Below are 14,279 nucleotides of genomic sequence, written 5' to 3' on the forward strand. Positions count from 1 at the left end.
ATAGGCCTGGCTAGACGGCACACCCCTGAAGTCCCAGCTACTCAGGAGGCTAAGATGGGAGGATTGCTTGAGCCCAGGAGTTCAAGTCCAACCTGGGCAACATAGTGAGACCCTGTCTCTAAAACAGACAGATATATATACATATATAATCATAGAAACAGAAAGTAGAAAGGCAGTTTATCAAGGGCAGGGGTGGGATGAGAAGGCAGAATTCATATTTAGTGGGTATAGAATTTCAGGTTTGTAAAATGAAAAAGTTCTAGAGAAAGGTTGCACAACAGTGTAAATATACTCAACACTACTGAACTGTACATTTAGAAATGACTAAGATAGTCAATGTAATGTTACATGTTTTTTACCACAATGAAAAAATAAGACACAAGGCAGAGAACAAAAAAGTCTGGCAGGGTGGGGGAACACAGAGGTACCAGGGAGCATTTGGTGACTGACCCTTGGCCCTTCTGGATAATGTCTGTCCCCCCTCCCAGCTCTCTTCTCCCCCGCAACACTCCATGTTCCCCTTTTACCTCTCTGCCCCACCCCAGCTGCTCCTACTTCTCTGAAGGCCCACTTCCTTAGTGGCTTCTCTTCCTCCTCCTGTAGAGGTGGGCATCCTTAGGACACGTGTCTCCATTCTGCCTATCCTTCCCTACACTCCCTCCTGGGAGAATGCCTGCATTCCTAGGTGTCTCGCTCCCCATCCAGACCCACCTCCTCCTCCCCTGGTTTCCACCATTCTTCTCGCCCCACAGGAACCACAGAGCCTGGGAAGCCTGGACAGGCCGTCACCTCTGTGAGCCCCCTTTATGCTTCTGGTCCACCCCTAAGGTCATCGCACCCTCTTCTTTGCCATTGGGCTCCCCAACAGCTGCCTCAGCTCACTTTGGAGCCTAGCCCTCAAAATTCTGGACTCATGATGTTCTGACCTTGGTCCCTTGTCCCCTGACGATGCCACATGTGCATCTTGCTGGTGTCCTATTTTATCACTGGCCTTTGGCAGGTGTCAAACTCTCCTGGTCCTAGCAACTTGGTGGAGTTCTCAACCTTCACAGAGAACAGGTCTCTGAGCTCCAAGCAAAGCTTTGGTTCAGCAATGGCCCAGGCAGCAGGGTCAGCCATCCTCACCATTTCAAAACCTGTCTCCACCCCACCCCCGGCACCCTTCCTCTGCCAAGTCCAAGAGTGACCCAGCCCTGCCAGGCAATGGTGCCTCACTTACGGCGTGGCCTCGCAGCTGAGTTGCAGCCTTCTGGAAATGTGGCATCATCCTCTTGCACATGCTGCACCCTGGTCACAGGCAGGAGAGAGACCACATCTGGTTACAGAGATGGCTGAGCCCTTGCACTCTGCCCTGCCTCCCCATGGCCATCCTCTACCCAACAAGTAGAGGCCATCCTCTACCCAACAAGCTTATCCAGCCTTGAGAAGCTCAGGACTATTCCAGACCCTGGGAACACAAAAGGAACAGGAGGCGGGAGTCCCGGCCCCCAAAGAGCTTACAGTATCAGTGGTGCAAAACAAGGCACTGCCCAGCAACCACTCATAAATGTTGAACTGAAGAAACAAACCTGACACGATGGGAGAAGAGCAGAGCCCAGAATACTTCAGTGCTGATAATGAATTCAACAGAAATTCAGAAAACCAGAACAGGTGTCAAGAGAGCAACTGCTGCGTGCACAGCGAAAAGCCACCCCTCACTACCCAGGCAGGGCCTGCAAATGAGCCAGAGTCAAACGCCATTATGAAGAAAAACGTGTGACCACGAATACAATCACTTTTGGAATGTCCATGCCTCCTTTCTCTTTCATTAACAAGGATAATTAAGCAATGACCGGAGGCAGGCTGACCGTGAACAGTGCTGGCTCTGGCCCGTGGGAAGAACAACGGGCCAGGAATCGGGATGCCACGCGGACTCTGATCTTTGCTCAACTTGCTGAAGGCCTTGGAGAAGTCACCTCCTCTCCCTGGGCTGTTTCTTCTGGCAGATGAGGGGGGCTGGACCACACAACCTCAGGCCCCTTCCAGCTCTGACAGCAAAGGATTCTGCGTGCGATGGCCTTGGCTCAGCCCTCCGGGGCTCTGTGATCTACCATGGTCACACTCCTCTCCTAGTGGTGAAGACCCACAGCCTTGATAGGGGGCCTTGACCTCCTGGGTTCAAGCGACCAGGAAGGCCAGGTCCCATACATCCACTAAAACATCAGAGTGACCTTAAACTCCTTCCCTTCAACCAGAGCAGACCATGTTTCAGCACCAATCCCACAGGACATGAGCAGTTTCTTCAGACAGCAGTGATTCTGAAGTGCCAGGCTATTACCCTTTCTGACCGCCTCTCTGCTACAAAACAGGGCTTAAGATGCATCTGAAGACCATAGAATCAAAGCTGCCTGGAATCATGTGTCAGGCTGATCTCAGCTTGGCACAGCAGGCAGAGGGTCCATGTGGTGACAGGCAGCCTAGCTCCAATCCATGCTTAGCTGACGCCTAGACAGGCTGTGAAGCCAGAAGGCCAACATTCCTTCTGGGTCACCAGAACCTCTCCAGCACCAAGCCTATTGGACAAGATGCAGACACAGGACATTTGGCCATGAGGCTCCAAAAATGCCCCACAGCCCCCTCCTGACATTCCTGACAGGTGGACTCACACACACCCCAGTACGTGAACCCTGGGCTTAAGTTCTGCCATCAGTCCTGGCAGGAGAGAAGGGGCTGTTTTGAGGCCAGACTGCAGTGGGAGCCTGCCGAACCTGCCCTCAGAAGGTAAGAGGCACCTCTCCTCAGGACCTGCCACCTCAGTGCGAACACCACCAGCAGCATGAAGGAAGGAATATGACACTTGTCAGGGGCATTGTTCCCACTGTGGGGATTCAGAGAGAGGAGAACAGAAGCAGGAACAATGCTCTGGGAGAAATGCACCGGGTAGAAAACAGGAGGCTGCAGGTGGTGCAGAGCAAGGAGCTCAGCTCTGGGAAGAACGAGGCCGAGACCGAGGTCTGCATCTCCCCATAACTCCCGCTGGCTGGGTGATCCTGGGCAAGTGGCCTGGGCTCTCCAAGCCTTGGCTTCCTTATCTGTGCAGTGGGGATAGGTGCCCCGCAGGTGTTAGATAGAGCTGGGGAATGTTCAGTGCCTGCAGTGACATCTTAGTTCAACACCAGGCCTCAGAACGTGCTTCCCGGTCCGTGGTGGGGGAAACACTTCCAGTGAGGGAAGAGGACGTCGCTCCACTCCCCAGGAAGGAAAATAAAGCGGGGGACACCTGCAGCCTTTCACTCATTCTTTGCTCAGTGACTTGAGTCTGACGCCCACTGGGCCACACTCATCTATGAAGAACTTTATTTACTATCTGTCTCCACAGTGTGGCCTCTCTCTTCCTGTTCTGCCTGTTTGCAGCCTGCAGCAACAATACCCTGAAATGGGGGATAAGTCGGCCAGCTGTCCCAGTGGGCAGGGCCAGCGGTGCTGGGTGGAGGTTACTGGTGGGGGAAAGGTGATGGAGGAGGAGTAGGAAACCACAGGCCAAGCCAGTTTCCAATTTAACTTTACCAAAAATAGAGCTGGCCCTGTGATTCCTGAGTTCATCTTCTAGCTGATTCCACTGGGAGAAAGGGGGAGAGGTAAGACTAATTATCACTCTCAAACCCCAAAAGTCAGAGTAGTCAGCCTTTCTATTTTATCATTAATTCAGAAAGCAAACCTGGGGAGCCAGGTTCCTTGTCACCACCGAAGGTTCCCACTGCCTTTGGGCCCATTCACCCCACGTGTGACCAAAGGGTCACAGAGTCCTAATAGACGTCCCAGTTAGGGAACTGCTGTGTATCCCAGGAATCAGCTGAATGTTGATGCCATGAAGACTTGATTAGACTAGTGTGCTAAAAGCACAAGCTTGTTTCATTTTGTAAAAAAACATACACACGTGTATAATCAAAAGAAGAGTCCTGAGGTTCCTTGGGACCTAGGAGTCCAACCAATCTGACCCTCTACCAAAAGTTTAACTTAACCTCCGAGTTTTCTCCTCCCTCCCCGACCACCAATAAGCTTTGTGATTCTGTGAGGTACCTAACTTCCCCTGCCCCAGCTTTCTCTTTTGTACAGATGATAACTGTGCTCGCATCTCTGTTGTGAAGGGTGGGATGAGCACACTGCCACACAGCCTGGGTGCGTGGCGGGATAGGGCACAGCATGCAGGCGCAAACTGCCAGTGCACCACTTCTAAATGACTAATGGCATCACACTGAGACCTGCCTGGTTACGCCTGGATGCTGTCTTGTGGCACATGCTGCATGTTGACATACACTGCGTTTTACAGCTTCATTTAACCAATGTGTTGCATCCCGAAGGACTTTAAGATACACCAAAGGAGGCCCATCCTCTAGGATCTGTGTGGACAAGGATAATTCCTAAAGCAATTCACAGCTGGATAGCTAATAATATTCCTCCACAAAGAAACAAAAAGGGGTGAAACCAACTAAAGAACATTAATAAAGAGAAGGAGGGAGGGTTACAGTAGCTACCATTCAGGGCAGAGCTGGATTTATAGCAAGTGAGACACCAGGGCCTTCTCCCACAGGTGAGCACAGCCCTGGGGCCAGCGAGGAGGCCTGGGGAGGAGGCTGAGACTGGAGGACACCCAGCAATCAAAACAGGGCTGGGAGGGCTGGACACAGTGTCTCACGCCTGTAATTCCAGCACTTTGGGAAGCCGAGGTGGGGGATTACCTGAGGTCAGGAGTTCGAGACCAGCCTGGCCAACATGGCAAAACCACATCTCTACAAAAAATAAAAAAATTAGCTGGGCGTCATGGCGGGCACCTGTAGTCCCAACTACTTGGGAGGCCGAGGTAGGAGAATCATTTGAACCCGGGGGGTGGAGGTTGCAGTGAGCTGAGATGGCACCGCTGCATTCCAGCCTGGGCAACAGAGCAAGGCTCTGTCACAAAAAACAAACAAACAGTGAGCTGAGATGGCACCACTGCATTCCAGCCTGGGCAACAGAGCAAGGCTCTGTCACAAAAAACAAACAAACAAACAAACCAAAAACAGGCTAAGGAAAGGCTGCTGTTATGGCGAATAAACTACTGGCTCAAGTCAGGCAGAACCACCAGAGTGCCACAGAGGGGCATCCGGCAGGGGGCGTCATCCCCAGGGCACAGATGGGAGGAACCGTTGCAAATAACTCAGGAAGTGGGATTCGAGATGGGCTTTCATGAGCAAACAGAACTCTCGTTTGCTATGACAAACCAGAGCCTATGACACCCTCCTGAGCCACGCACACACCTGGGCTCACCTGCCTTGCATCATATACAGCCCCTCTGTCACCACAGCCTTCAGGGAGACACTGACCCTGCTGGCTTCATGAAGGGCCGATGCAGCTCACAGAGGCAGCACAGAGGGCCTTGCCAGGCTCAAATCCAGGGTTATTTTCAACCTGTGAGTTGGGACCCATTAGAATGTGGAGGTGCCCAGACAGTGAGTATTTGAGGCTCTGCAGGTCACACTGTCTCTGTTATAAGTACTCAACTCTGCTGGTATAGATCGTGAGCACCCACAGACATCACATCAATGTATGGCCATGGCTGGGTTCTAATAAACCTTTACAAAAAGAGGCAGCTGGCCCGTGGGCCATAATTTGGTGACCATTTGTCAGAGAGTTATGAAGCAGTAGGAATAATCAATAATTTTTAAATAAAACAGAACAGAAAATAGTAGGCATTACATTTGGTAAACAACAGATGGCAATAGTAAGGGCAAGAGTGGTTTTGCAAAACTTTTGTTTCAGCTTATTTGCATATAATTTATATATACTTCTAATACTGAGTTGCAATATAAAACATTTTTAATTCTGTGAAATTCAGTCAAAAAATTTGAAAGCTACTACTGTGATCCAGTCCCTTCTCTTACAGATGTGGAAACTGAGACCTAGCGAGGTGAAGGACTTGGCCAAGCTCACCCGGCTTGCTGGTGGCACAGCTGGGATTCAAACCCACATGTTCGGGCTGTCATCTGAAAGATCCTCCTGCCATTTCCACATCCTCCTGCCTCATACAGGGACTGAGCCCAAATCCTGGAACCCATTTCTCTCTGCTCCTGGTTCCCCGATCCTCCCAGGTGGCACCTGCAGAGGATGCCAGCAGAGGATGCAGGAGTCAGAGCTAGACGAGCTGCTGCCCCAGAGGTGGGCCAGGCTCTGGACCACGACCCCATGCCTGAGGGGTGGAGAACAGCCACAGGGTGACCAGCACGGAGGCATGGCACCACCAGCAGGAAACGGGACATGGCTGGGGAAGGTGGAGCTGACCAGACAGGGTGGAGCTCTGGATAAAGAGGGTAGAAGGACACAGATTCTAGTGGAGACAGAGTGCAGGGCGGACAGCAGGAGGGGAGGAGCCAGATGAAAAGGCAAAGACCAAGAAAAAGAGGAGCAGATGCAGAGATGAGTTTCAGCATTCTAAGCGAGGAACCCGGGCTAGTCCCCCCAACCCCGCCCGCAGCCCCCACCCGCCTCCCTCCCACAAAGAGACTAAACAACTAACTCTGGCCCAAGGGAGAAAGTTCACTCACAGGGGGCATAAAACATGATGAGGAGCGGTTTCTCTTCCTTCTTCAGGAGCCGTCTGAAGTCCTGAGGCACAAAAAGAGAATACCAGCAGCTCACACACAACACAATAACAGGATGAGACCCCCTCCCTGACCCTTCTGCACACAGCGGGGGTGAAGGGTAGGGATGCGGAGGGGAGCAGGAGTGAGCACTTCAGAAAGTACACGCTGGTAGCTGATTTGTGGGTGGGGGCAGAGCCGCGGCAGGTCCGGAGCTGGAAGAACCACAGAGATGATCTATTTGAGACCACCCTCGTGTATTACAGATGGGAAAACTGAGGCCCCAAGCTAACAAATGGCTTTGGCCACCTGGTGAGAGGGAGTCGTGAGGTCCAGGCTGCTGGCTTTCCTTTCAGTTCCACCTGAACAGTTCAAAGATGGCAAAGAGCGGTTTTTGTCCCATGGGGTTGTTGAATAGGCTGCCCCTTCCTGTGACTTACACAGCGGTTTTGTTGTGGTGCGGATGGCTGTTTTCATGTGTGCCCGACTTGGCCAGATGGGGATCCGCTCACTGTGGGAAGAGGGGTTAACCCATACCCACTAATCTCTTGCTAATCTCTTCTCAGGCTCCAGCTGTGCCACCACCATCCTTGTCCCCAGGAGTCCACCGAGCACACAGGGCAGAAGGAGGGGGCCTGCTCCACCCTCCAGGAGGTTACAGGCAAAATGGATTTGTAAAACCCTTAGAACAGTGCCAGGCATGTTATTAAGCAATACATAATGATTTGTTAGATACGTACAATAAAGGCAAAAAGACAAATGGCCACACAGTGCTCATGTAAAGACTTGAGTGTGTGAACAGGGTAGAGAGACTTTTCTTCCAACGAGAGCCAATGATGGATGGGAAAAAGCAACTCCATCAAGGACTGCAGTGAAGCACGATGATAAGAGCATATTTTGATTAAAGTAAGCTGCTCAACCACATTTTACAGAAGAAAATGAGAGGGTTTTCTCTTCTGAATAATAAGGAAAGTAAGAAAATTTCAAAATGCAGCTTTCTGGCAGCAAGAAGGCATTAGGTAAATAAATGATGGCACATCCAGCACAATGGGATACTACTACATCATTAAAGCTGATAAAGAGGAGTGTTTAATGTCACAATCAGATGTGCACGGTGCACTAAAGCGGGGGGAAGCAAGTTACAAAACAGCATATAAAATGTAATGACATCTTTGTGAGTAAAAACATTATGTACACATTACCTTGAAAGCCTAGAAGAGTACAAAAATATCAGCAGGCATCTCTCTCAATGTAAAGGTATGGGGTGATTTTTTTTTTTCTTTATGCTGAAGGTGTATTTTCTAAATTTTCAACAATGTGCATTAACTTAAAATTTTTCAGTTAGTTTAAAAAAAAGATTAAATTTTGTGGATATCCAAAACACTAGAATAAATTCTGGAAAAGTTTACCCTTGTTTACATAACTAGAGATAGGGTTAAGACACTAATTTTCAAACAAATTTTGTTTGCACTAATTTCCAAACAAAATTAGTAACCAAGATATTTAACCCTAACTAGAGGTACAGGATGCAAACACTGCTAAAATTGTCTTCTGGAATTTCTGGAGATAAAAGCTAGTAAAAGATATGAGAAGAGATTTTCATTGAGCCTATAGCAATTTGGTTTCATATCCTGAGTAGTAACAGATATTACATTCAAAGATGCTTAATTACCTTCACAAAGTATGAAATTCCAAGCCTACAAATTGAATCAGCAATTCAAACTTGAATTTGGAATTTTTCATTATTTATGTGGACATTCTATTAGCAGACAACCAGCTATACTTCTTATTTCCATAGGAGAGAAAAGAGCACAAAGCAGAACGAGAGGATTCGCTACAGGTGTGAAAGAAATATTTCCGATTGATATTCCTACAGTTACAGAAGAACAACCTTAGGAAGGTTAGGACGTTGTATCTGGGGGAGGAAGGCACCAGGCAATCACTTTCCAGAGGGGCTCTCAACAATTCATCATCACAGGAGCAGCTCTCCGTTTAGGCTGTTTGTATTTCCATGGTTCTAGGCACATGTGCCACTCTCTCCTGGCACTTGCCCCTCTTACGCTTTTTTTTTTTTTTTTTTTTTGAGAATGAGTCTCACCCTGTCACCCAGGCTGGAGGCAATGGCATGATCTTGGCTCACTGCAACCTCCGTCTCTCAGATTCAAGCAATTCTCCTGCCTTAGTCTCCCGAGTAGCTGGGATTACAGGCATGCGCCATCACGCCTGGCTAATTTTTTGTATCTTTAGTAGAGATGGGGTTTCACCATGTTGGCCAGGCTGGTCTCGAACTCCTGACCTTGTGATCCACCCGCCTCGGCCTCCCAAAGTGCTGGGATTACAGGCGTGAGCCACTGTGCCCGGCCTTAAAGATGTCTTTTTAAAAAACATGTGGGCCCGGCGCGGAGGCTATCACTATGTTGCCCAAGCTGGTCTTGAACTCCTAGCCTCAAGCAATCCTCCTACCTCAGCCTCCCAAAGTGCTGGTATTACAGGCATGGGCCTCTGTAACTTGCCTGTTGACTGTACTCTTAATGCTTGTTGGCACAAAAGAAAATGATGACTTTTTTTAACTTTCTGGAGGAAAGTAAAATGTGTCATCATTGTAGGCCAACCAAGTGGATCAGTGGTGATTCAAATTAAGGGTTGGGCACAACATTTTCTGGGATACAAAGAGCCAGTATTGTCATCTTGAAGATGTCTTTTTTTTTTTTTGAGACAGAGTCTCACTCTGCCACCCAGGCTGGGGTGCAGTAGCATGATCTTGGTTCACTGCAGCCTCTGCCTCTGGAGTTCAAGCAATTCTCGTACCTTGGCCTCCCGAGTAGCTGGGATTACAGGCATGCGCCACCATGCCCGGTTAATTTTTGTAATTTAGTAGACATGGGGTTTCACTATGTTGGTCGGGCTGGTCTTGAACTCCTGACCTCAAGTGATCCACTCGTCTCCACCTCCCAAAGTACTGAGATTACAGGCGTGAGTAAAAATTAAAAACTAGCCAGGCATGGTGGCATACGCCGGTAGTCCCACTTACTTAGGAGGCTGAAGCAGGAGGATTGCTTGAGCCCAGGAATTCAAGCGTACAGTGAGCTATGATCACAACACTGTACTCCTCCAGCCTGGGTGACAGAGCGAGACCTTGTCTCTAAAAACAACAACAAAAAAGAGTTAACAATTTTAAAGGAAAAGGGAGAGGAGGAAGAGAAAGATGAAAGCTATGTTTTATTTTATCGAGATAGGAATGAACCTTCTCCCTCCATCTACAGAAAGCACTGCTTGCCTCACAGACCATCTGGACTATCACAGAGAAATTCTTGCCCATCCTAAATGAAGGCATCATAGAAACACGGATGCACATGGCTAAAGATGCACATTCAGGTCAGGTGGGCAGGCTGTGGACGGAGGGGCAATGTGTGTCACAGCTTTTGCATTCTTTATTTTTTTAGAGATGGGGTCTCACTGCGTTGACCAGGCTACCCTTGAACTCCTAGGCTCAAGCGATCCTCCTGCCTAAGCCTCCTGAATAGCTAGGACCACAAGCATCCGCCACCACAACCGGCCTGTCATAGCTTTTGTTAAATACTTAAGAACTAACAAAGACTATAATCTAGATCTACCCTTCTACCTCCACCCCTGGCCAAATTTGGAAATCAAAGCTTAAGAGGGTAAATAATTGGTTGAAAGCTATAGAATGATCCAGAATTGTAGAGATCTGCCTCAAGTCTCTGGAAATCTAACCTAAATCTCTAAGGTTATTCTTTAAAAAAAAAAAAAAAACAAGATGTAAAGCCAATCCTAGCAACATCTGGATTACACAATAGAGAACATTTAAATCTATATTAATGTATGGAAAATCTGAACGTGTTCAAATACATTAAATAAGGAAGGTGAAGAATGAAGAAAATTCTCAGGCAACATGTGATCGCCACTGGTTACAAGATGGAGCTGGGAAGGGGAGTCAAATATTAGGGTCCTGGCCTAGCTTCCCTAGAGGAAATACAAGTGATCCTGGAATAGTCCCATTTCTCAGTTCGTTGGGCTCCTTTCCTTGGGAGGCCCTAGTACTAGGGAAGATTCCAGCATCCATCAGAACTGACAGGAATACATTACCTTTTCACTGTCAAGGTGGACAACATCTTTGGCTCCAGGATCTTCCTCCCACAGTGGGGGCCCTTTTGGATCCTTCAAAAAAGCCACTATGGACTGAGGAAAAAAAGAGAGAAGAGAAAATGCATTTTAGTCCTGAAAAGAGGGAGGTGGGGGAATCAGGAACCTGTCCTGTTTCCCTGCCTGGAGACCTGGGCACACCAGGTGCTGGGTTCAGGACTGCACGTGGCATAAGCTTGGAGGTTGTGTTATTTCCACTGTCCACTGACATCATGGATAAGTGCCCCAAAAATGCACCTCCATCACTCCCACCAGGCTTTTTCAATCACAAGACACCTTGCCCACTCCAGTCAGGTGGTCCATGCCTAATATGCATCTTCATAGACAAAAGAACATTTTAGACAATGAGTTGGCTTATTCAAACCAGAGACATATTAGTGCTTCTACTAAATCTCATCTCCTCCAAGAAGTCTTTCTGACTAATGGAATAATGGTCTCAGTCTTGTCCAAAGGAAACATTTCCACATTCCTGCAGCCACTAAAACTGTCATCCCATAAGCAGATCATCATGCCTACTTATGACCTGCTTGGTATTTCATGATCTAAACTGGTTTTGGAGTGGATTAAATCCTGATTATCCTCCACTATATGTGAATAAGTGGGGTCCAGGCTGGGAAGCCCCCAGGGCAGGGTGAGCACCAATGTGGCCTCACCCTTGTGGCTATACTTCTCTTCCTGGGCCCCTCTTCTAGACTGCCTGGATTGAAGATCTGGCAAAGTTCTTACAGATAAAGGGCTTTGCTGGCCTTTGTTATGTGTACAATGACTCAAATCTCCACTCCCTTTGGGGAAGACGTACAGGGGCAGGGAAGAGGGGCACTGTCCTTCCACCCTCCTCCGTACCCCCCTGCCACTCTCATCGGTTCAGGGCAGAAGCAGCATTCCCTTCCCCCTCAGTCACTCAGAGATGGTGCTCAAAGTCTGTGAGAGCCAGGATCAGGTACCAGACCCCAGTCAGATTCTGTTACTTCTGTCAACTTTGACCACGCTCCAGCGAGCAGATGCTGAACTGAGAGTGTGTGCGTTTGTGTGTGTGTGTGTGTGGCCTGAGATGAGAAAGGGAAGTGCCCTTCTATAATAATAAGGGTATGCATTCAGCCCATCCACCGGTCACACACAGAGAGGACCTTAGAAAGGCTTATTATTTCTGGAAACTCTATTTGGAAAGAACTACTACGGGAGAATGGGAGACAGCCAAGAATGAATCCTTCATAGGATTTCATTCAGGTAGTGCTTCCTGCCTGTCCAAGTGGAGCTGTGAAACGCCTCCTGGCAAGAGAACAGCCATTTCTGCCGCAGCAAAAGGCGGATCCACCCTTTCTCGGTCCCTTGTCAAGGCTTTGCCATGACAACCTAAGGAACTATGGAATTGGCAGGGTCTTCCCGACACCCGCACTCACCCACAGCTGCAGAGGCACCTGTCCACGAGGCCATGTGAGAAAGATGCTGGTAGGCGCCCACCTGCCTGGGGTTCCAGAAATACCCGGTACAGGGTTCTTAATCTAGGGTGCACAAGGGACTTCAGGAGTCAGAGAAACCCCAGGCTCATGTGAAAACATTGACTTTGATTGTATGCATACACACTGTTTCAGGGAGGTCTGTGTTCAGTAGGTGCTCAGTGGGATCAGGACCCCAGAACAAGTTAAGAACTGCTGCTCTGGGGGGCTCCTGGCCCCCCGCCCCCATCTCCACCTCAGCCTGAGGTCCCATCCAGTCTGAGGGTGGCCAAGAAGAAAAGACAGCAGTGGATGGAAAAAGGAGAGAAATGACCTTTTAATGTGACAACTGACATGTCCATACACACAACCTTGTTTTTCAGGTGAGGATTATTCTCATTTAACTGAAGCTGAATAACCCCACCCATAGGTTCTCTCTGAGTTGATCTAACTGGACAAGACCTCATGGGGAAAGTCTGTGGGGAGCAGTACCTGGAAGCCCACCCTTAACTGTCCTATTCTGGGTGCTCTGAGTCCCAGGCACTGCCTGACACTGCATCTGGCCTTCAGGACACCTTCCCCGCTGTGATCCTGGCTCACAGCTACTGGGCCCTGAGGTCATCAGTGAGTCATCTGAATGCAGACTGCCAGGCACCTCTGGCCCTCACCACTTCTATAGTAAGGATTTGGGGAGTATGTGCGAACAAGGAAAAGGCAGCTTAAAGGGGATGTTCCCCGCTTTGAGTTTCCTATTCTTTGCCAATGGGGAGATAAGTTCTCACTTATCTGGCCTGTGACCTCTCTAGATGCCGTGGCACAGCATCTGTGACCAGGCTTCTGCCCAACCATGTGGGTTGACAAAAACCACAGCCAGAACACGGGCCTGCAGGCCATGGGCCCCTCCTATTGGGGGCTCCTCCGTCTCTCTGGAGTCAGGGTCCCAGGAGAAACACTGAATAGAAAGTTAATCAGTGACTAAGGTGGGCTCTGATCTCAGCTGTCTCAAGCTGAAAAAGCAGAAGCCATCAGCAGTCAGGGAACCATCCTGTCCCCTTCCCTCTGCCCTGGAGAACTCCAGGGAATCTGCCCTGGAGAACTCCAGGGACTCTGCCCCAGTCCTGCTGGGGGTGCTGGGACTAAGAGTGCCATCTGAAACTGAAGACTCTGGCCCCATACAATGCTCAGCCACTTCTTCACCTTGTTGATGCCAAAATCACGGGAAGGTCAAGAGAACGCTGACCTCACACACCTGATCTTTGTAAGAAGTGGGGCAAAGCCAGGGTTCTGCCTCTCCCACCCAGACACCCAGTGGCATGCTGGAGCCGCCTGGGCTTCTTGCTGCTTCTCTGCTACCACAGTTCTGAGTAGCTGCTCAGAACTCCCTGCTCCATAAGCCCAAGACGGATTCCTCAGAGGTCTCAGTTAAACATAAAATATACACAGCCTCCAATAATAAAACAAAACCCTAGCCCTCTTTCCATCATTGCATAAGCACTTCCCCCATCTCACCCAATTAAACCTTGTTCCTGGGGAACATGTGTTCTCTCCAATAACTTCGGTTGATGTCTGAACACAGAATAAGAAAGGCTGAGCAACTGTAGTTGGAAGAACTTTCTAAGTGTCTAAGTAGGTGTTAAGGTGATGAGTAATCAGGCTGAGTCCCTATATAAGGTGAATGCTGTAGCAACTTAAAAAAAGAATGAGTGTTAGTGGATAAGCAAGAAATGACCTGGAGAGATGGTGGGGAGAGACAGAGGGAGAAGGAAGGGCAGAGGGATAGGGTCTCTGACAGCTGCACAGACAGATGGACAGAGAGGAAAAAAATGGAAGAGACACAGATGGAGAAAGAGGGGCAGATGAAGAGACAGGAGCACAGGGTCCAACCCAGTGTGGGAAACAGGAGGGTTAGGAAGTGAGTTCAAACATGTCAGGACCAGAAGAAATATATGGCTTCAGCCAACACAGGACCAGAAAGCAGAAGACAGGTTGGAGGAAGGGAATCCTAACCCTGAAGGAGGAGAGTTGCAGTTCAGGAGGACTAAGGGCTGGGGCAGCCGCTTTGTGGTTACAAAGCATGTATAGA

At 49.1% G+C, this 14,279-nt stretch overlaps 1 protein-coding gene across 1 annotated transcript in view; it reads right to left on the reverse strand.

The window, feature by feature from the left end:
• PDIA5 (protein disulfide isomerase family A member 5) overlaps positions 1 to 14,279 on the reverse strand; it is a 93,362-nt gene that overhangs the window by 42,199 nt on the left and 36,884 nt on the right. Inside the window, exons 6-8 of the mRNA XM_017855345.1 lie at positions 10,704 to 10,796; positions 6,561 to 6,621; positions 1,220 to 1,287 (exon numbers count right to left, since the gene is read on the reverse strand). Of these exons, the coding sequence (XP_017710834.1) occupies positions 1,220 to 1,287; positions 6,561 to 6,621; positions 10,704 to 10,796 (222 nt within the window). The remainder of the gene's footprint in view (positions 1 to 1,219; positions 1,288 to 6,560; positions 6,622 to 10,703; positions 10,797 to 14,279) is intronic.

Source organism: Rhinopithecus bieti, unplaced genomic scaffold (assembly GCF_001698545.2).
Source record: "Rhinopithecus bieti isolate Rb0 unplaced genomic scaffold, ASM169854v2 scaffold_39586, whole genome shotgun sequence".
Lineage (NCBI taxonomy): Eukaryota > Metazoa > Chordata > Mammalia > Primates > Cercopithecidae > Rhinopithecus > Rhinopithecus bieti.